This window comes from Felis catus, chromosome C2, assembly GCF_018350175.1.
Source record: "Felis catus isolate Fca126 chromosome C2, F.catus_Fca126_mat1.0, whole genome shotgun sequence".
Taxonomy (NCBI): Eukaryota; Metazoa; Chordata; class Mammalia; order Carnivora; family Felidae; genus Felis; species Felis catus.
This window is the reverse complement of record NC_058376.1, coordinates 40,602,871-40,624,648: the sequence shown is the minus strand read 5'-3', so window position 1 is coordinate 40,624,648 and position 21,778 is coordinate 40,602,871. Positions and strand designations below refer to the sequence as shown.

Here is a 21,778-nt window from a genome sequence, read left to right as displayed (position 1 = left end):
AACTACACAAAGCAAATTACAATCAAATTTCTTAAAACCAGGAATAAACTTCAAAAGATACCAATAAGAAAATGGAAAGACAGGCCACAGAATGGGAGGAAGTATTTACTAATCACTTATCTGATTAAGAATGTATAAACAGAATACATAAAAAAGTCTTACAACTCAATAAGGCAAACAAACCAACTAACAAGTGGGCAGAAGATTTAAAGACTAGACACTTTGCCAAAGAAGATATCCAATAGCAAGTAAGTACACAAAAAGATGGCTGCCATCAACAGCACTGAGGAAATGCAAATTAAAACCAAACTGAGATACCACCATACAGTTACTAGAATGGTTATTATGAAAAAAAAATAGTAATGAAAACAAATACTAAATAATAATCTTAATGAAGATGTGGGGCAGCGGAAAGCCCCTTAGACAGCTTGTTAGTATTTCAAATGGTAGAGTCATTTTGGAAACAGTTCGGCAGTTCTAGGTTAAACAAATGTTAACTATAACTTATAACATAGCAATTCCATTCCTAGGTAGCTACTCAAGAGAAATAAAAACATCTGTCCACACAAGATTTATACACAAATATTCATGGCCCAAAACTGGAAACAGTCTAAATATCCATCAATTGCCGAACACATAAACAAAATGTACTATATACCCATACAATGGAATACTATTCAGGACAAAAAGGAATGAGCTACTCATAAGTGCCACAACATGGATGAACCCCAAAAACATTACTCTACGTGAAAGAAATCATATGTAAAAGTTTACACATTGTGTCATATTGTTTGTATGAAATGTCCAGAAATAACAACTCTATTGAGATACAAAATAGATCAGGGGTTGCCTTGGGCTGAGGAGGGACTGGGAATTGACCAAAAATGAACACGGGGAGGGGGGGGAAGCTTTCTGGTACGATGATAATGTAAAACTAGGCTGTGATGACAGATGCACACACAACTCTAAATTTACTAAACATTATCAATTAAACACTTACAAAGCATGAATTTAATAATATGAAACTTATACCCCAACAAAGCTATTAATTAAAAAAAAAGAGAGAACTAGGGCACCTGGGTGTCTCAATCAGTTAAGCACCCAACTCTGGATTTTGGCTCAGGTCATGATCTCACGGTTTGTGAGATCGAGCCCTATGTTAGGCTCTGCATTGACAGCACAGATCCTGTTTGAGATTGTGTCTCTCCCTCTCTCTCTGCCCCACCCCTGCTCATGCTCTCTCAAAATAAATGAACATTTAAATGCCCCTCCCCCACTCGCACAGGGTGCTCTCTCTCAAAAAAACTAAACAATAAAAAATTTCTAAAAAGCGAACTAGAAATGGATAAGGAGTGAGGATGTATAGACAAAACAAGATTGATGATATGTTGATAATTATTGGAGCTGAAGATAGGTAAGGGCAGTTCATTATAATATTCCTTCTACTTTTGAATAGGTTTGAAAATTGTCATAAAATTTTTTAAAAAACACAAGTATTGACAAAGGTGTAGGCAAACAGGTACTCTTATACTGCTGGCAGTATCGTAAATTGGATCAACCTTTACAGAAGAAACTTATCTACGAAAATAACAAATGTCAAATTCATTTATCTAGCAATTCTCCTAAGATACATCTACAGTATACAAATATCCTTGTACAAGGTTGCTGGGTGGCTCGGTTTGTTAAGTGTCTGTTGATTTTAGCTCAGATCATGATCTCATGGCTCCTGAGTTCAAGCCCTGAGTTGAGCTCTGCACTGACAGTGTGGAGCCTGCTTGGGAGTCGCTCTCTGCCCCTCCCCGATTGTTCTCTCTAAACAAATAGATAGATAGATAGATAGATAGATAGATAGATAGATAGATAGATAGAGATAGATAGATAGATAAATAAGCCAACAAACCTACATTAAAAATATATTATGTATATCCTTGTACATATTCCAAGGACCACTCATACATGGCGTTTCATTAAAGTGTTGTTGATAACGGTAATAGATTGGAACAAAAAGTAAATACCCATTGTAGAGTATTGGTTAATTAAATTTTTATATATCCATAAGACTGAAATGCTCTGCAGCCACTTTAATGGCTGATGAAGCCCTTTCTATATTAATGGGGAAAGATATCCAAGTGAAAAAAAGAAGTACAGAACAGTGTATGTACTATACTAAAATTTTTGTAAAATGGAGGAAAAGGGAATCAATTTTTTTCTTGTATATGCCTAAAATATCTTTTGTAAAGCAACCCAAGAAAATAATTACATTGATTGCCTATAGAAATGGAAACACAAATTGCAAGATATATCACCATACTTTTTGTATATCCACCATACTTTTTGAATTTTGAACCATAAACATGTATTACCTAGTCAAAACTTAAATTACAAAAAAAGGGGGCAAAAAGGTGACAAAAGGAAATTCTTTTTTTTTTTTTTTAACTGTTGATTCATTTTTTGGGAGAGAGAGCATAGGCAGGGGAGGGGCAGAAAGAGATGGGGACAGAGGATCCGAAGCGGGCCCAAACCAGGTTTTGAACTCACAAACCATGAGATCATGGCCTGAGCCGAAGTGGGATGCCCAACCTACTGAGCCACTCAGGTACCCCAGTAAAAGGAAATTCTTAAAGGCAGCCTCCCAAAAGGGCACATTAGATACAGGGCCACAAAAATAAGATCAGGGGTGGGGAGGGAGCAAACCAGAAAACAGGGGATGGACATCTTTAAAGTACTGAGGAGGGGGAAAAAACGCTGTTAACCTAGAATTCAATAATCAGGTTTTTTTGTTTTTGTTTTTGATTTTTTTTTTTTTTCAAAAACAGGTCTCTGTCACTTACACAGAAGCTAATTAGCTTCTAATTAGCTAATTGGCTTCTGGTTAGGTTTGGCCAAAGAGGGGAAATGGTGGCAAAATGAAAGACAGGTGAAAGGCAACATTGAGAAGTCTTTATCCCCGCCTTCTTCTTCTGGGTCATTTTCAGCAGTAATTACATCTCTTCCAAGGTCCCCTCTCATACAGGTCAGTGGTTCTTCCCCTTATCAACCATCTTTAGTCTCTGGACTCTAATAATACCTCCTTCTTCCCTTGTCCTTCCATTTCTAGGGCTAATAGCAACCTGGGTTGCTATAACCAAGTTTGGGTTCACCATCCTCTCCTCATCTATTCCTCAGATCTTCTAAAAACATTTTAAGTGGTACTAGAAGTTACATTCCTTCTACTAAATTATCTAGCATGACTTACATTTCCCTAACTAGATCTTGATTGAAACGACCTATATTATACTAATCAAAAAGAAGGTAAAAAAAAAAAAAAAAAAAGGAAACAAATATGCATTTGAGGACTATTCCCTACAAGATGAGCAAGAAATTATTTTCTATTCCCCTAACCCCGTTACAGAATTAGAATGGAAAACTTATTCAGTATATCGTAGCTTGAGAAAACTATAATAGCCTAGAGCCAATAGAAGTCACATATTTACAATATTATTAAATATTAAAAAATATATATTTGTCTTGGTAACTGGATCCTGGGGAAAGTTTTGCTATTGAGATATAATTGACATATAACATTGTCTTAGTTTCACGTGTACAATATAATATGATATTTGTATATATTACAAAATGACCACCACCACAAGTCTAATTAACATTCATAACCACACATGGTCACAATTTTTTTTTCTTGTGAATATTCAAGGTGTACACTCTTAGTAACTTTCAAATATACATTATTAATTACAGTCACCATGCTGTACAATACATTCCAATGATCTATTTATTTAAAAAAAATTTTTTTAGTGTTTTATTTTGGAGACAGAGAGACAGAGCATGAGTGGGGGGAGGGGCAGAGAGAGAAAGGGAGATACAGAATCCAAAGCAGGCTCCAGGCTCTGAGCTGTCAGCACAGTTTGTACCTTTTGACCATCTTCATCAACTTGGCCCAACCCCCAATGCCCACCTATGACAACCACCAACCTGTTCTCTGTATCTATGGGTTAGGATTTGTTTTGTTTTAATTTTTTTTTTCAACGTTTTTTATTTATTTTTGCGACAGAGAGAGACAGAGCATGAATGGGGGAGGGGCAGAGAGAGAGGGAGACACAGAATCGGAAACAGGCTCCAGGCTCTGAGCCATCAGCCCAGAGCCCGACGCGGGGCTCGAACTCACGGACCGCGAGATCGTGACCTGGCTGAAGTCGGACGCTTAACCGACTGCGCCACCCAGGCGCCCCTTAAATTCCACATATAAATGAGATCATATGATATTTGTCTTTTTCTATTCTTTCACTTAAACATAATGCCTTCAAGGTCCATTCGTGTTGTCACAAATAACAAGACACCTCCTGTTTTGTGGTACACTTATATATGTATATATCTCACATTTTCTTTACCCATCCATCCATTAATGGGCACTGAGGTTCCTTCTTGGCTACTGTAAATATACTACAATGAATATAGGGGTACCGATCTTTTCAAGTTAGTAGGTTTGTTTTCTTTGAATAAATACTCAGAAGAATTATTGAATCATACAGTCGTTCTACTTTTAATTCAAGAGTGATCCACACTGTTTTGCATTGTGGCTATAACAATTTACATTCCCACCAACAGAGCACCAGGGTTTTCTCACATCCTTGCCAACACTTTATCTCTTGTATTTTTGATAATAGCCACTCTGACAGGTGTGAGGTGATAACTCACTGTCATTTGATTTGCATTTCCCTGAGGATTAGTGATGTTGAGCATCTTTTCAAGTACCTGTTAGCCAACTGTAGGTCTTCTTTGGGAAAATGTCTATTCAGATCCTCTGCCCATTTTTTAATTAGACTGTTTTTTTCCTGTTGAGTTATAGGAGTTCTTTTTATATTTGGGATATTAACCCTCTCATCAGCTACATGATTTGCAAATATTTTCTCCTATCTGGTAGGCTGCTTTTCATCTTGTTGATGGCTTCTTTTGCTGTGCAGAAGCTTTTTAGTTTGATGTAGTGCCCCTTGTTTATTGTGCTTTTGTTGCCTTTGCTTTTGGTGTCAAAGACTGATGTCATGGAGCTTATCATCTAGGTTTTCTTCTAGGAGTTTTTGGTTTTAGGTCTTATTGTTCAAGTTTTCATCTGTTTTGAGTTGATTTTTGTGTACAGTGTAAGACAGTGGTCCAGTTCCATTCCTTTGCATGTGGCTGTCCAGTTTCCCAGCACCATTTATTGAAGAGACTGTCCATTCCCCAATATATATTCTTGGCTCCAGTAAATTAACTGACCATATATGTATGGATTTATTTCTGGGCTCTCTATTCTCTATTAATCTATGTGTCTGTTTTTATGCCAATGCTATATTGTTTTGATTACTACAGCTTTGTAATATAGTTTGAAATCAGGTCACATGATGCCTCCAGCTTTGTTCTTCCTTGTCAAGATTGCCTTAGCTATTTGGAATCTTTCATGGTTCCACTGAAATCTTATGAATTATTTTGTTCTATTTCTGGGAAAAATGCTATTGGATTTTTGATAGAGATTGCACTGAATCTGTAGATTACTTTGGGTGATATAGGTATTTTAACATTAATTCTTCTAAACCATGAGCGTTGAATATCTTTCCATTTATTTGTGTCTTCTTCAATTTCTTTCAATAATGCCATATAGTTTTCAGAGTACAGGTCTTTCACCTCCTCGGTGAAATTTATTTCTAGATATTTTATTCTTTTTGATACAGTTGTAAATAGAACTGCTTTCTTAATTTCTCTGACAGTTCATTATTAGCATAAAGAAATGCAACATTTTTGTACATTGATTTTGTAGCTGGCAATTTTATTGACTTTTTAAGTTAGTTCTAATAGCTTCTTGGTGGAATCTTTATAGTTTCCTATATGTAATATCATGTCATCTGCCAGTAGAGAGAGTTTTACTTCTTTTCTGATTGGGAAGACTTTTCTTCTCTCCTTTTCCTTTTTTTCCCCCCATGATTGCTCTAGCTAGGACTTCCACTACTATGTGAATAAAAGTGGCAAGAATGGGAATCCATGTCTTAGTCCTGCTCTTAGAGGGAAAGCTTTCAGCTTTTCACCACTGAGTATGAGTTAGCTATGAGTTTGTCATATATGGCCTTTATGATGTTGATATACATTCCCTCTATATCTACTTTGTTGAGAGTTTTTTTTTTTTATCATAAATGGATGTTAAATTTTCTTAAATGATTTTCTCCATCTATTGAGAGAATCATATGATTTTTATCCTTTGTTAATGCAGTGTATCACATTGATTGATTTGTGAATGCTGAACCATCCTTGTATCCCTGGAAAAAAATCTCACTTGATTAGTGTATGATCCTTTTAATATGCTGTTGTATTTAGTTTGCTAATATTTTGTTGAGTATTTTTGCATCTATGCTCCTCAGAGATACTGACCTTTAGTTTTTCTTTTGTTGTTCTTGTAATTGATTTCTATTTTCATACCACTGTGGTCAGAAAAGATGCTTCATATTATTTCAATCTTCTTAAATTTATTAACATTTTTTTGTGGCATAATAAATGACCTATCCTGTGCACTTGACAAGAATGTACTTTTGGATGGAATACTCTATATCTCTGGTTAGTCCATCAGGTCTAATGTGTTGTTTAAGGCCAGTGTTTCCTTATTTTTTTGTCTGCATGATCTAACCATTGAAGAAAATGGGGTATTAAATTCCCTACTATTCCTATATTGCTGTCTATTTATCTCTTTAGGCTTCTTAATATTTGCTTTATGTAAGTTAGGTCCATGAAAGAGAATATTTTTTAAGATTTCTGTATAAGGAGCAATGAGCAAAATTTTGTCACCTTTTTAACAATTTCAGAAGCATTTCGTTTTGTTTTTGTTTTTTTCTTTTTCTTGTTTTATTCCACAATGAAAGCTGACAGTATGGCATTGTGGTCCAGTTCTATGAACCAAAGCTACTGGGAGGGAGGAAGGAAGAAGTTACGAGGTTCAGATCTGTAGTTTTCAGGAATCTGGCTTAGCACAAAATTATGACATTAAAATTCAGAAAAATTCAAACATGTATTCACACCATAATGATTATACACATCTTCTTCTAAAGAATAATCTTCCTAATAGCAGTGGAAATAATAACAGCTTTTAGTCTACTGCTTTTTCTCTCTAGTTTCTGTATATCTACACTGACCAAGAGAATTATCAAGCTTTCCTTCATTTATAATAAAAAAGCAAGGAAATACTATTTTATAAAACTATGCATGTATATACGTCTAGATTCTGATATTTACTAACATGGATGGGCATAGAGTATGTCATCACCTGATCACATTTCATCTCTGCCAACACAAATGTATCAGTTAATAATCTTTATCTCTTTGCCAATAAAATGACTATTTAATGCCAATAAAATGCAGTCTCAACTGCTTCACCTCGAAATTAACAAATGGAGCAATAAAGACCAAATTTGTAAGAAAAAAGATTCGAGTCACTACGAGCATAAGCACCCAATCAAATGCTGAGTTTCTAAACATGGCCAATATAAACAAATGCATGCAGGTCTGTCTAATGTTGACAACAAATCCTGAAAATAAAATATTCCAATGTAATGGTAAAGAAAAACAAAGCAGTGTTCAGGGAATTTGGCATGGGATTTATTTTAGACCACCAATTTCCTTGAAAAGGAAGCCATTTTTTTTCTTTTTTTTTAATTAACTTTTTTTAAGCAGGCTCCATGCCCAATGTGGGACTTGAACTCACAACCTTGAGATCAAGGGTCACATACTCTACCAACTGGGCCAGTCAGGAGCCCTGGGAATCATTTTTTTTTTTTTTTTTTTTTTTTTTTTTTTTTTTTACAGAGAGGAAACAAAGAAATAGCAGGCTAGACAGCCTAGATTTCTCTATAAAATAAATGAAATTAACTGCCACAAGTGATTAAGGTTTTGAATAAGTAATGATCAAAATAATTAAAAAGCCAAGAAGCAATGAAAGTGCTATATGCTGCAGAGAAAGGATACATGGATTGGGGCCTTTAAGACAAACACCTTTTGTGGGACCTGGCCCTGCCCGAAAAATGGCCCTTTATAATTATCCTTTCTTCCTTTAATTTCTAGGCTATTTCCTAAGTTAGTTGAAGCCTAGACCTAAGTTATAAATACAATCAAATAAAACTTGGCTGAATAGAGACCGAAATTAGGCACAAATTCTGTGATTGAAAGATAGTCCATTATGGCAACATAAACAAAAAGGGTTACTGATCCATCATTACATGTGTGGCCTAACACATGAATGTCTAGCCACTCTAAATAAAATGCTGATTATACCCACTTAATTCCATCAAAGAAAAGGCCTTTTGGTCTTCTCTCCCAGGCAACTTGGCATATTAGGGTATACATTTGTAGTGTTTGCCACTACACATAATAAATGCTACCAGCTGAACTACTTCCCTCTCCAGAGAACCATACAGATCTTTGTGGACCTAATGGCTGCCAGGCAAATACATACTGTCCATCACTGAACCCTGCATAGAATGCTAAAGTCTATGAACATTTACTTTCTGTTGGGGGTAAAAGGAGGCTGGGAAGGCAGCATTCAAGTCTGCTTTTATTTTATATGAAACTGGTAAAGTGTTCTCTGCCTGAAGATCCACTTAAGTTTCAGTGTGTTGGGCTTTGTTCTACCTGTAAAACAGGAATGAGTGTTTAACCAATCTAAAACAGTAAAACAAGAGGAAAAACTAGCAAGTCACCTCGGCTTCTCAGGCCTCAGTTTTCTTATCTATAAAAGAGATTTAATCTGAGGTCCTTTTTAGTGCAAGTACATACATATACACACAGCAAAACCATTTCTTTAGAAAATGCAGCTTACAAAAAGAATCAACCTAGGTAAAATCATAGTCAGTCAATTTAAGACATTTCTCTATAGGACTATATTCATTTCCACAAAATTAAAAAAAAAAAAAAAACCTCAGGTATGAATAAAAACAGGATCCACTTTCCTTCCTGTAAAGAACACCTTTACAAAACTAGTTTTTAGAGTCTCCCAGTCTATAGAAGGCACATCTTCACAAAGTGGAACAGATTTTTATGAGGGTGGACATATAGACCAGAGAGCACTGACACAGAATATAGTAACTTATATGTTTAACATATATTTCATATATATGTATGTGTATACACATAAAATAAAATCTTGTAGATATTACTTGTTAATTCTTTAGCTTGTCTATAATTTTTTAGTGTGTCCAGTGAATACAAAATTTTAAATACATGATATATATCATAAACAAGAATTCAACAAACAGATATGAATAATGAAATCCATTAAACATCCTGATATCCTGTCCAGTCACCTTGAACATTCTATTTGCCATCCCTGGGAGGCTCTTCTGCTCCGTTGTCTAATTTATTACTAACATTTGTTCAGAGCTCAGCTCAAGTGTTAGTTCACCCAGCAAACTTTCCCTGCCTTCTCAGGCCAAGTCAAGTCCCCTATTATAATCTCTCATTGTACCCTGTAATTCTTTCATAATTATTGTGTAATAATATTATGACTGCTTGTTTAAGATTTTTTTAGTTCCAGGGGTGCCTGGGTGGCTCAGTCAGTTAAGCATCCAACTTCGGCTCAGGTCATGATCTCATGGTTCGTGAGTTCGAGCCCCACATTGGGCTCTGTGCTGACATCTTGGAGCCTGGAGCCTATTTCAGATTCTCTGTCTCCCTCTCTCTGGCCTTCCCCTGCTCGCACTCTGTCTCCGTATCAAAAATAAATAAACGTTAAAAAAACTTAAAAAATACATTTTTTTTTTTCAGTTCTGTAAGGTCTTTGAGATCAAGGACTTATCTTATTTTCTATTTTAGCCTAGAACCAAGCACAGAGATTTACAGAACGAATAAATGAATAATTATGGAATAATTATTAGAAGAATTTTCTGGTTTACATATTTCTTTTTTTTTTAAATTTTTTTTAACGTTTATTTATTTTTTGGGACAGAGAGAGACAGAGCATGAATGGGGGAGGGGCAGAGAGAGAGGGAGACACAGAATCGGAAACAGGCTCCAGGCTCTGAGCCATCAGCCCAGAGCCTGACGCGGGGCTCGAACTCACGGACCGCGAGATCGTGACCTGGCTGAAGTCGGACGCTTAACCGACTGCGCCACCCAGGCGCCCCCTGGTTTACATATTTCTTTAAATAAAATAGAGGGGCACCTGGGTGGCTCAGTTGGTTAAGCATCCAACTTCAGCTCAGGCCATGATCTCTCCGTGTGCGAGCTGGAGCCCCACGTCAGACTCTGGGCTGACAGCTCAGAGCCTGGAACCTGATTCAGATTCTGTCTCCCTCTCTCTCTGCCCCTCCCCACTCATGCTCTGTCTCTCTCTCTCAAAAATAAATAAAACGTTAAAAAAAAAAAAGAACACTGTTACAGACTTGCTATTCTTTTAATAGTCACCATGTTGTTATTTCCTCATTTTTCTTCTGTTATTAAAAATACAATTAACTTTCCTGTTAAATTCAAATAATGCAGAAAGTTTTCCTTATAAGGAACATTACTCTTTGACAAATCGTTAAGATAGTTTGCTTTCTTTTACCTAGCACTGTCCATCTAAGATTTGCTTCTGCTTATTAATATTTTTTTTCATTAGCAGTAATAAAAAAAGCTAGAAAGCAATGAAACAGAAGCTAACAAATGAGTTAAATTTTAAAAAATAATAATGTAGTTCTGAAAACCTTAAAAGCACTTCCCATTACAACACTAATGTTAACACACATTATATAGGTAAAGGAGGGGAAAAATCCAAATAGGCACTGAAACAAGAAAAACACCTCTTACAAATAATGTATTTCTTTTAATACTTATTTTATTTTCCTCAGAAATCAGTACAGAATAACTAAAACCGTTTTGGTAGTTTTTAAAATGACACTCTTTGTAGCAGACATCTGTTATGTTTGTTTACCTAGCCAGCTCTCCTTCACACTGCCTCGATTCACTTCTTGCTCATCCCTCCAACATTTCTATGGTTCTGATCAGGTTGTCAATGTAGCATCCTCACTCCTCACTGTCCTAAACACAGCAATTAGTCCAAGCAGTGGGCACATCGCGTTGGCTGAGCTCAATCTCCCAAAAATTATTCTGAGAATTACAAACAGGGGGAGGGAGTTTCTTCTCTCTTGCTTAACCAACTATGCCTAATCCCAGAACTGTCAGCAGCCCCAAGTGAATGAAAACAAAAGAGGGAAGACAGAAAGGAAAAGAATAGTTCTAGATGACATTTTACCCTCTGGATTCAGAAAACCCTGAGACTAGTTCTAGTCCTTGCTTTTCCATGGTATAGTCATCTACTAAATCCCTCCACGCCCTTCTTCTTTTTGCTTAAACTAGCTTAAGTTTGTCAACTATAATCAAAAAGTCCTAATACATCTCCCAGATTCATTTGGGCATCATAAAATAAATATAAAAATAATATATTTTCTTAAGTGTTTGTTTATTTTGAGAGAGAGAGAAAGAGCAAGCACACGAGCAGGGTAGGGGCAGAGAGAGAGAGGGAGAGAGAGAATCCTAAGCAGGCTCCGTGCTGTCAGCACAGAGACTGACATAGGGCTCAATCTCACAAAACTGTGAGATCATGACCTGAGTGGAAATCAAGAGTCTTGACACTTTACTGATTGAGCCACCCAGGTGCCCCTATATTTTTTAATAATATAATTTTCTTGACACTGCATTGCTCTTAAAATCTATACAAGGTTATCTATATAAATCTAACTCTTTCTCCCCAAAATTTTTTCATCTTTACTGGGGTGTAATTGACAAACAGAAATTGTATGTATTTAAGTGTGCAACTTGATGTTTTGATATACATATAGACAGTGAATTATCACTGTAATCAAGCTGGTTAACATATTCATCACCTCACATAATTCCCACCTCCAAATTTAAATATATACAAATAAACTTTTAAAGAAACACAATGTACATGCATTCTTTTAAATTTTATATATACATATATAAAGCAAAAAAAACCCCATATAGTTAATATATATAAAATTACTACACCTACAAGATTTAAAAATGTTAAGTGTACAGAAAGAGTTAAGTCCTCTCACTAGTCCGATGCTCCAGAATCAACTTGCAAAATTTTTAATTGCTGTTGATAATAAGATAATAACAATGATGATAATAAGATTTGTCAGTATTTCCTACTAGTTGTAAATATTATTTCTTGACTTCCTGCTGTGGAAGAAAATTTAACTCCTTACACAACCAATTCCACATTCCCATTAGTTATTATTATTATTTCCTCTATTATTGATCTTTGTAACTTTACTTAACATTTATTTATGGTTTCATGTACTACTGACACTCTGTTTTGTAAAATGAGAATTAAAGGAAGGGTATTTTTTAGTGCTCTTATTCTTCACTTCAACTCACAATTTGCATCAAATATTCTTATATTGAAAGCTGAATAATTTCCTTCTGTTCTGCAGCTGTAATTATTTTTGTACTTTATCTAAAAGTTCAAAGTCAGTAAGCATTACTTACATTAAGGAAACTAAATAACACTCAGTGCATTATCTAAGTAGTTTGCTATGATTCTGTATTCTTTCTGTTCAGATTATTTTTAATTTTCCTGGAGTGTCTAATTCCCTTTTTATGTTCTTTGCCTTTTGCCACTACCTTAAATGGTACTAAATTCTCAAAGTTATTCTCAAATCTTCATTTTTACTGAAGGTCTTACATCTATAAGACCTACTACTCAATAGTGATCCTATACCCCTCTATCTCAAGTAAAAACCATTATTTTTTAGATCCACTGTCATTTTTCTGGAGCACATCTTCTAATAACTTCTTAATAAAGGGTATGCCGACAAGTCTCTTCTACATCCTTACAAGCCTGGAAATGTTCTAACTCTCACACTTCACTGACAGTTTGGATGAGTACAAAATTCTACATTGAAAATAATTTCTCCTCAAATCTTTCAAGACACTGATTCATTATATTCTACCACCCACTGTTAGTTAATGAAGACCAATACCAAGTTGATGTTTGTTCCTTTGCATGTGACCTAGTTTTTCCTCTACAAGGTGTTCAAATCTGTTTTTTCATTCTTGGTATTCTGAAATCACAAAATGATGTATTTGGTGGAGAATTTTTTATATTCACTGTGTGAGCACTTCTTGAGTTCTTTCAATCTAGAAGTTCATGACTTTCAGTTCTGGGAAATTCTTTTAGTTTGTCTTTAAATTTTCCTCCAATGTATCTTCTGTAAGTTCTTTTTCTCAAACTCCAACTAGTTAGGATAATAAACCTCCAACATAAAGGTACCATATCATTTTTTTTTTCTCTGACACATTCCTTCTCTTTGACTCTATTTTACATTCTGGATTATTTCTTCCAAAATTACTTTCCAAATTTCCTACAGAACTTTACATTTTAGCCATCATCATATTTTCTTAATTTCCAAAAACTCATTTTTGGTTTCTCATTATTCCATTCTCACAGCATGATGTGTTGATGTTTTAACGTTACACATATCATCTCAACTCTCTCTGAAAATACACATTACAGATTTTATATTTCTCTTAATTTTTTGTTTTTACATTAACACTATTTCTTCCAAAATTTTTTTAAGTTTTTCATTGTATTTTTTTCATGTTAAAGGCATTCCTCAACCGTCTGATGACTCCTGAATACCCATCAATTTTTAAGAATAAGGCCATATGCAGATTAATTGGGAGCTCTATAAGCATGTCTAGACTTTGATGACTGATGAGTTTTTCTTTAGGGTAATTAAGTGACTAGCTAGCTGTCTCAAAGAGGAAACTTTAGCTGCCAGAATGCAAAGAGCATTGGTCCAAAGTCATTTAATTTCTTTAGAGAAAAGAAAAAATAGCAACTCTTTCCCCACCCCAACTTGGCCCTAAGGCCTGGTGATTGGCCTAAATGGAAAAACTTCAATTAACTCCTTTATCTACACTCTCCCAAAGTATCCCATTCCCTACTCTCTATTTCATGCTTGGCATATTCAAATTCTACACCTCTCTGGGATTCAGGGAGGAGGCAGGCAGGACAAACTAGACCTCCTATCTTATAAAGCAGAGTATAATTCTGTTTCAACTGCTACCCACAGTTTTTAAAAATGTTTTACAAATAATCAAGTATACACATAGATTAAAATATATAAAACAACAAGAATTCCACTAAATGATACTTATCCTACAAGACATCTGATATTTTCTATTTTATTTATAATGTTGATAAATGATTTCATAACACATTGTGATGTGTGATTTGAGGCGCACGTACACATGCGCGAAACAAAAAGCAAGTTACGTTGTGACTTGCTCTGTCATGTTTCAATGACCATTCACTCTTCTGTTTTCTCTCCCCAAGAAAATTTTTGAAATCTTTCATTCACTGATGGCTCTTCTCTACTTTCTTTTCACTGTATTTCTCTCTTTTACATCTTTACTATAATTTTAGTAGGATCTAGAAGGGCAAAAAGAATAAACGTAAGTGCTCAGTTTGTGATCTTTAACTTGAATTCCTCTACAAGTATTTTTAAAAACCAGAAGCTTCCTAACCTCTTTCTGACCTGATTTAAGGTCCCTCTGCTAAGTATGATGGCCTCAATTGCTGTGTTCTGGGACTTACCATTAGAGCTAGGGAATTAAAAAGGAAAGTGATGGTAGTGACCATAAGAATCCATGAAACAATTCCAACTAGCTCTAAAACTGAAAGTAAAATTGTGGTTAAATGTTCAATATTAAACCTAAATACTTAAATGAAGAAATAGAATTTTTTGTTGTTGTTGTTATAGTCCAAGATTTTAGAAATTTCTTTTTGAGGGATGACTTTAGGAAAGGCTCCTTCCACAGAGAAAATAATCAAAACCCAATTCCCAAATACGTCAAGAAAAATAATACTTCCATAAGATGCAAAGAGTACTTACAAAGCAAGGCTACTCAAAACATACTGTACGTGCTCACATTCATCTGGGAATGATGCACTGGCTGATGTGAAACAGCAAAGTGCAGTCTGAAGAACCTGAAGCTGTGGCAAAGGGACCTGCCATCTTCCAGCATAATCTTCAACCACCTGACAGGGAAGCAATCCAAAAAGTACATTATTATAGAAAATGTTTGCAACATCTCGAGTTTAAAAATTTTGATACTGCTAGATAAATTAAAAATTTAGTTCAGCATGAATACAAGTGACCTAAGGACAAAACATTATTTTCATAATGTATATCTGAAAATGAAATAACTATTATCTTTGAAAATGTGGAAAAGAAATATAGAATATGAATAATTACACTGTCCAACTGCCACATCTTTAACAAACTGTAACAAACATAACAAAGACCTTCACCTCCCATATCCAGTCTTTATCAAAACATCAATTATCAAATATTAAAGTAGCTAGACAATACAATACAGTAATAAAAAATTAGAAATGAGCATAATTATTATCATTACGATTTATTAAAGACTAAACTCTAGGGGTGTCTGGGTGGCTCTGTCAGTTGAGTCTAACTCTTGATTCTGGCTCAGGTCAAAATCTCAAGAGTCATGGGATCAAGCCATGCGTCAGGCTCCATGTGGAGTATTGAGTCTGCTTAAGATTCTCTCTCTCTCTCCCTCTGCCCCTCTGCCATGCTCATGCTCTCTCTCTAAAATAAAAAAATTAATCAATTAATTAAAATTAAATAAAAAAAATAATAAAGACTAAACTCTAAACATTCTGGCACTAACGAGTATTAAAGATATAGTGGCATGACACTCTGATTCTGAAAGTTTAAGGTGTACGTACAAGAGCTTTATGAATTTAGACAGGTCATTTCCTTCTCTATGCATTAGTTTCCTCACCATAAAATAGAGATAATAATGCTTATCTTGCAGATTAGAATAATTTATGAGAAAGCATTTTAGAACTATCAATTGCTATGAAATGTTAATTATGATTTCTCACATGCAAGACTGCTATATTAAAACAATATATTATATTTTAAAAATTCATCATATAAACCAGGTTGGCAAACTATGGCCTACAGGCCAAATATGACCTGCCACCTATTTTTGTATGACCCACAGCTAAGAATGAGATGTTACATTTTCAAATGGTTGAAAAAATATTTTGTGATTTCTGAAAATCAAATGAAATTCAAATTTTAATGTCCACAGAGCTTTACTGAAACATAACCAGATTCATCCATTTACATACTATCTATGGCTGCTTTCCTGCTATAACAACCAGTTATGTAGTTATGACAGAAATCATATGGTTCACAAAGCCTAAAATATTTAATTTCTGCCCCACTACAGAGAAAGTTTGCCAACTCCTGGTTTAAAAGCTGGAAAAAATAGAACAGAGTACAAAAGCCAAGAGAACACTCAGAGCTCAAAGACTTTTCACACTTATTACTTCCTGTTGGGAGATAATTTTCCATGGGTCTTTTGTATTTCTACAGTTTTTTTGTTTTTTTGTTTTAAAAAAAAAACTGGGGTGCCTGGGTGGCTCAGTCGGTTAAACGTTGAACTTCAGCTCAGGTCATGATCTCATAGTCCATGAGTCTGAGCCCTGCATCAGGCTCTGTGCTGACAGCTCAGAGCCTGGAGCCTGCTTCCAATTCTGTGTCTCCCTCTCTCTGCCCCTTCCCCGCTCACACTCTGTCTCTCTGTCTCTGTCTCTCTCTCAAAAATAAATAAACATTAAAATGACTTTTTTAAAAAATTTAAAAAGGCTCAACTGCCTTCATCTTTTCAAAGATATTCATAGGCAATAGCCTTGAAAAACAGAGATGATGTCTCCCTCCAGAGCCTGTTTACTATTTAGCATAATCATGATGTTTTCTCCCTCTGGAGCAAGGGCCAGGCAGATACACTTGTAGACCATTATAAAAGATTAGGGTTCCCTAAGCTTGGGTTTCCTCAACTATGATGAAAACCCACTGTGAGTGCAGTATCCACCTTTGTCACTTACCTTTATGAGACTTGAGGGGCAAGGGGAACCAGTCTGAGCGTGAAGCTCATGCAGCTTGCTGTGCCATGAATAATCAAGTCCATTATCTCTGACCCAGGCTTTTCATGTTTTCTGCCAGCATCTGTGAAACTGCGACACACTAAACCTAGATAAAATTTTAGACCCTTCGTGGTTGACTGACAATTCCAAATTGCAATACCAGAAAGTTAGCTGGGAAGTAAAAACTATTACTAACTATGATGACCCCAAATAGGACACTTTTCTAAACCACTACAGGCAAAAAAAAAAAAAAAAAAAGGTGGATAGACTGTCATTCCCTGCCTCCAAAATTTCTCTTCACTAGCATATTTGACCAGCTTTATAAACTCTTTTTGGCCACCATAACACCATTCTTTTTTTTTTTAATGTTTATTTTCGAGTGATAGACTGTAAGCAGGGGAGGGGCAGAGAGAGAGGGAAACAGAATCCGAAGCAGGCTTCAGGCTCTGAGCTGTCTGCACAGAGCCTGATGTGGGGTTCGAATTCACAAGCCGTGAGATCATGACCTGAGCTGAAGTCGGAAACTCAACCGACTGAGCCACCCAGTTGCCCCTGACCAGCATAACACCATTCTGATACCACGTAAAATATAGGCACCTGACAGTCTCATGTTTTCCTGTCCTCCATCCCAAACAGTTTGCCCTAATCCATATCTACTTGTAACCATGAGGTAAGTTTATCTCCTTAGAAGATTTCTATTTTGTCAGCTTCTATTCTTATTATAGCTTCCCTTGTTTACTAATATTCAGCTACTGATATCTAATATACTGCCTGATCTAGCTGAGCCCAAACCTAACACAATAAAAAAGCCCAAACGTAACACATCAAACCTACTAGAGGTGTTGCCATAATATGTTTGAAGGGATATAAACAAAATTAACTGAAATCTACATATCTTCTTACACTGTTTAATATCATGCCAGATGCTACTAATACAGTATAACATTAACATAACACTTTAAGACACACTATCACACTATTTCTCTTTTAAATATTTCCTTAAAATATGTGAAACCATACATTACATGGCCCTTTTATTTGAAATTTTTCTCCTGTGCTATCATAAACACTCAACTAATGAGACCAGATACCATGACATCATAATCTGAATGTGTTCTACCAGGTTGAAATGTAGCAAGCAACACATCTTCCTTTTTTCTTTTTCTTTTGCATTCTAATAAGTAACACTCTTAACATAACGGCCAGTATTATGTTGCAGTTGCTGCAAACAAAGTAAAATTTACCTGAATTACTAACATCAACATCTGCTATAGTTCTAAATTCTTCAAGAAAATGGTCTAAGGATCGAGATCAGTAGTCCATTAGGGATTGGTAAACCCTCCCCCTTTTTTTCTTTCATTTTGAAGGACATAACAAACTTACTGCAATGCAATTTACTATAATTTATAGAAACTATATGAACATTGCTGAAAGAAGTTACAGCGAAGGCCAAAAGCATGCCGTGATATAAGGGGAGTTGAAGAGAAGGGCAGAACTACTGCCAAAGAAAGATGCTGGAATAGTGCAATGATCCCACAGCACTTTGTCAGCATTCCCATTTACAGGAGCATATACCCTGATCTAAAAGGGATATAGTATATATTATCATTAATTAATAATATTATAATAATTAACCAAGGCAAATTATTGTGAGAATGAGCACAGAGAGCACAGATTCTTTCTCTAGCAAAACTGTCAAAACACAGATTTATTGTAAACCTATTAAGTTAAATTACATTAATTATTTAAGAACATTAAGATACATTATCCAAATTGCTACAGACTGACATGTGTCCCCCTAAAATTCATATGCAATATATGCATTGAATAAATTTGCTAATTTTATAAATACCTAAACATTATAATAGACATTAAGTTAGTCTTTTCTCCACCCCTTTCAATATAATTATGTTGTTCATGTTATAATAATAACTACTACATATATATAAATATCTCCTAGCTCTCTCTGCCCACTGAGAGAGCATAGGAGAAGTAACATCCCAGGAGCAATATATATATACTTAAGGCACAAATCTTGGTTTCTAAACACTATTCTCCAATAAAAGAAACTTGGACTTCTTGAGGCCTCCTCCAGTAGGCCTGGAGCAGAGAAAACACAAGATGAGACTAGAACATTTTGTGGTGCCAGAAAGTAAGGAAAGGCTGCAAAAATGATGGGGTATAAGAACACAGGAGCCAACCTGAAGGAGCTCTTAACCGCTAAAGCTGGAACAATTTAAGCAACAAAATAAATGATAGTACTGACTTTAGTCCATGGAACAAGATAAATATCCAGGAGTCCACAGTGATACAAATAACCAAATAAACAAATGTTAAGAGATGAGACAGCTCTTCCTCGCCATAAAATCCCAATTACTAAACACAGAAGAAAAGAGAGACATAGAGAATCAGCATTAGGCAAATACACAGTAATGGATGCTACAGACAAGATCCATGGATCAATGCTAATATTCGTGAGTAAAAGTTTAAGGAGATGCAGGATTTGCAGTCTCAAATTATCTCCCCCAAGACATTTACAAACTAAAAATAGAAAGACTGTAACTTAAGGGTACAGAAACCCCACGCACACTTAACCAAATCATCAAAGTAAATATCATCAGTAACTAATACAACATATCATTATCATAAATCTCTTGATACGGCACATCAAGAAAGACACAATGGCAGTTTTGTAGTACTTTTGCCAAAAATGCCTAACCTCATTCCAGTCATGAAAAATCATCAGACAAACCCAAATTGAGGGATGCTTTACATAAAACTAATCAGTACTCTTCAAACGTGTTAAGGTCATGAAAGACCAGGGAAAGCTGAAGAACTAGTTGTTATTCACTGGAAGAGATTAAGGTAAATAACAACTAAATACAATGTGAGATCCAGAAAGAACATTCTGGAACAGAAAAATCATTAGTGGAAAAACTGGTAAATTTCTAAAAAGGTCTGTAATTTAGTGATTATTACAATAGTGTTGCTTTCCTGTTCTTGATAATTGTACCATGTTTTCAATAAGTACAAAAGTAGTTCAGTTTTTAAAACCTGAAAAAGGTTTTTTTGTTCTCACCTCCTCTTCCTTCAAATTTTGGTGTTTTCATTTATTTTCTGGGGGCTATTTTATAACATAAGCACAATTCTACATTTACTTTCCCTACTTTGTTACCTAGCTACACATCAAGATTTACCCTTGCCTATGGGTATTTTTTTAGGGTCAGATGGAAAAATCAAGTAGATTAGCAGCAGTGTGGAAACAGTATAGGTTTTAGAATTAGACAGGCCTGGCTTTGTCACTTAGTAGTTATATAAACTTAGCAAAGTTATTATACTTCTCTAAGTTTCCTATAAAATGAATTTAATATCACCCAAATCACAGAGTGATTGGAGAAGAGACTATATTAAAATCTGGGATAATTCCTGGCACATACCAGTCCACTTTAAGAAAATGGCAATGGTATACTTTTTGACTGTTTCATTGTATCAGCATGAGCTGGTTAATTATTTGTTTCCCAGTATAATTAATTAAAACAAACTTTATGCACTTTTAGCAAGCAGATAGGCCACTTCCAAATAATATCTATTCAAAAGCTACTGCTGAGTTTCAACTATTTAGTTCAATACCCCTTGACAAATGAAGCATATCCTAGATACAGCAATACAAATAAAATGCTTCATCATGCCTGAACAGATACCTGAGGATTCTTCTTTTTTTTTTTTTTTTTTTTTTTTTTTTTAACAGTTTTCCATTGAGAATAAAGAAGATAAAGAAAAGCTCTGTTCAAAACAAGAGTCACTGTCATTTGAATTTTTCTGTCAGGATAATCATGTCAAGAAAATCTAAAATTAAAGTCATATTTTAAAAACCCACCAAAATGGTTTAGAAATAGATCCTAATTAGCTAAAAGTTGTTTGGAATCTACGAAGGACATAATCTTCAGTAATAGACAACCTAAGACCCAGTTCTTTTGGGGGCTCAATTAAGCATATTGTTTGTTCAGCTCACTACTCCTTAAACAGATATTTCTGCGACATTAAAGTCTATAATAGGTTCTGTGAATGTAATAAGACTCAACCTTTCACAAAATGGAAAATGGAGTAAACATCTCTAAATCTTAATATTCCATACAATCTTACTATTAAAAGGAATCTTCATGATTATCTAGTCAAAGCTACAAACCAAAGCAGGAATATCCATTACAATACCACTCCCAGAAGGCTCTCTTCTCCTTGAGTTTTCTGCATCCATATGATGTGAGCCAAGCCAGGGCCCTCCATGTGGTTGCCAAAGTATATACTTAAAGACCCACCTTTCTTCTTAAGTTAACCCAAAGAAGATAACAAGTAGGCTCATTTTAAATGTTTTAGACAAATTTTTATCCCTGTCAATTTTTCATTTGATTGCAAACTCACTATGGAGAATGATATATTACATGGTTCCCTGATTAATATTAAAATTGGCACATAAGACAAGGGACCCCCAAAATATAAGCAAAAGGAAACGTATTTGAACGTCAAATCAGAATGTAGGGTGAACAAACCTCTGTGTGTGCCAGCAGGTAGTGGTATACATAGATGTGTGTGCCCATGATAATGACTTAACTAGCTTGGGCTAAGCAGAATTCTGCATCTGACTTCAATTTAGCATGGCCTCGCAAGAAATGGTATTGCAGGTATGGCTGAGGCACTGATTTTATTAAATTTTTTTAATGTTTATTTATTTATTTTGAGAGAGTGTGCACACGTGAGCAGGAGAAAGACAGTGAGGAGACAGAGAATCCCAAATAGGCTCTA

The 21,778-nt window shown here is 35.2% G+C and overlaps 1 protein-coding gene across 2 annotated transcripts in view; it reads right to left on the bottom strand.

The window, feature by feature from the left end:
• ZNF654 (zinc finger protein 654) overlaps nt 1-21,778 on the bottom strand; it is a 94,945-nt gene that overhangs the window by 50,778 nt on the left and 22,389 nt on the right. For both annotated transcript variants that reach the window (XM_023238871.2, XM_045036771.1), the window contains exon 2: nt 14,910-15,055. In XM_023238871.2, the coding sequence (XP_023094639.2) occupies nt 14,910-15,055 (146 nt within the window). The remainder of the gene's footprint in view (nt 1-14,909; nt 15,056-21,778) is intronic.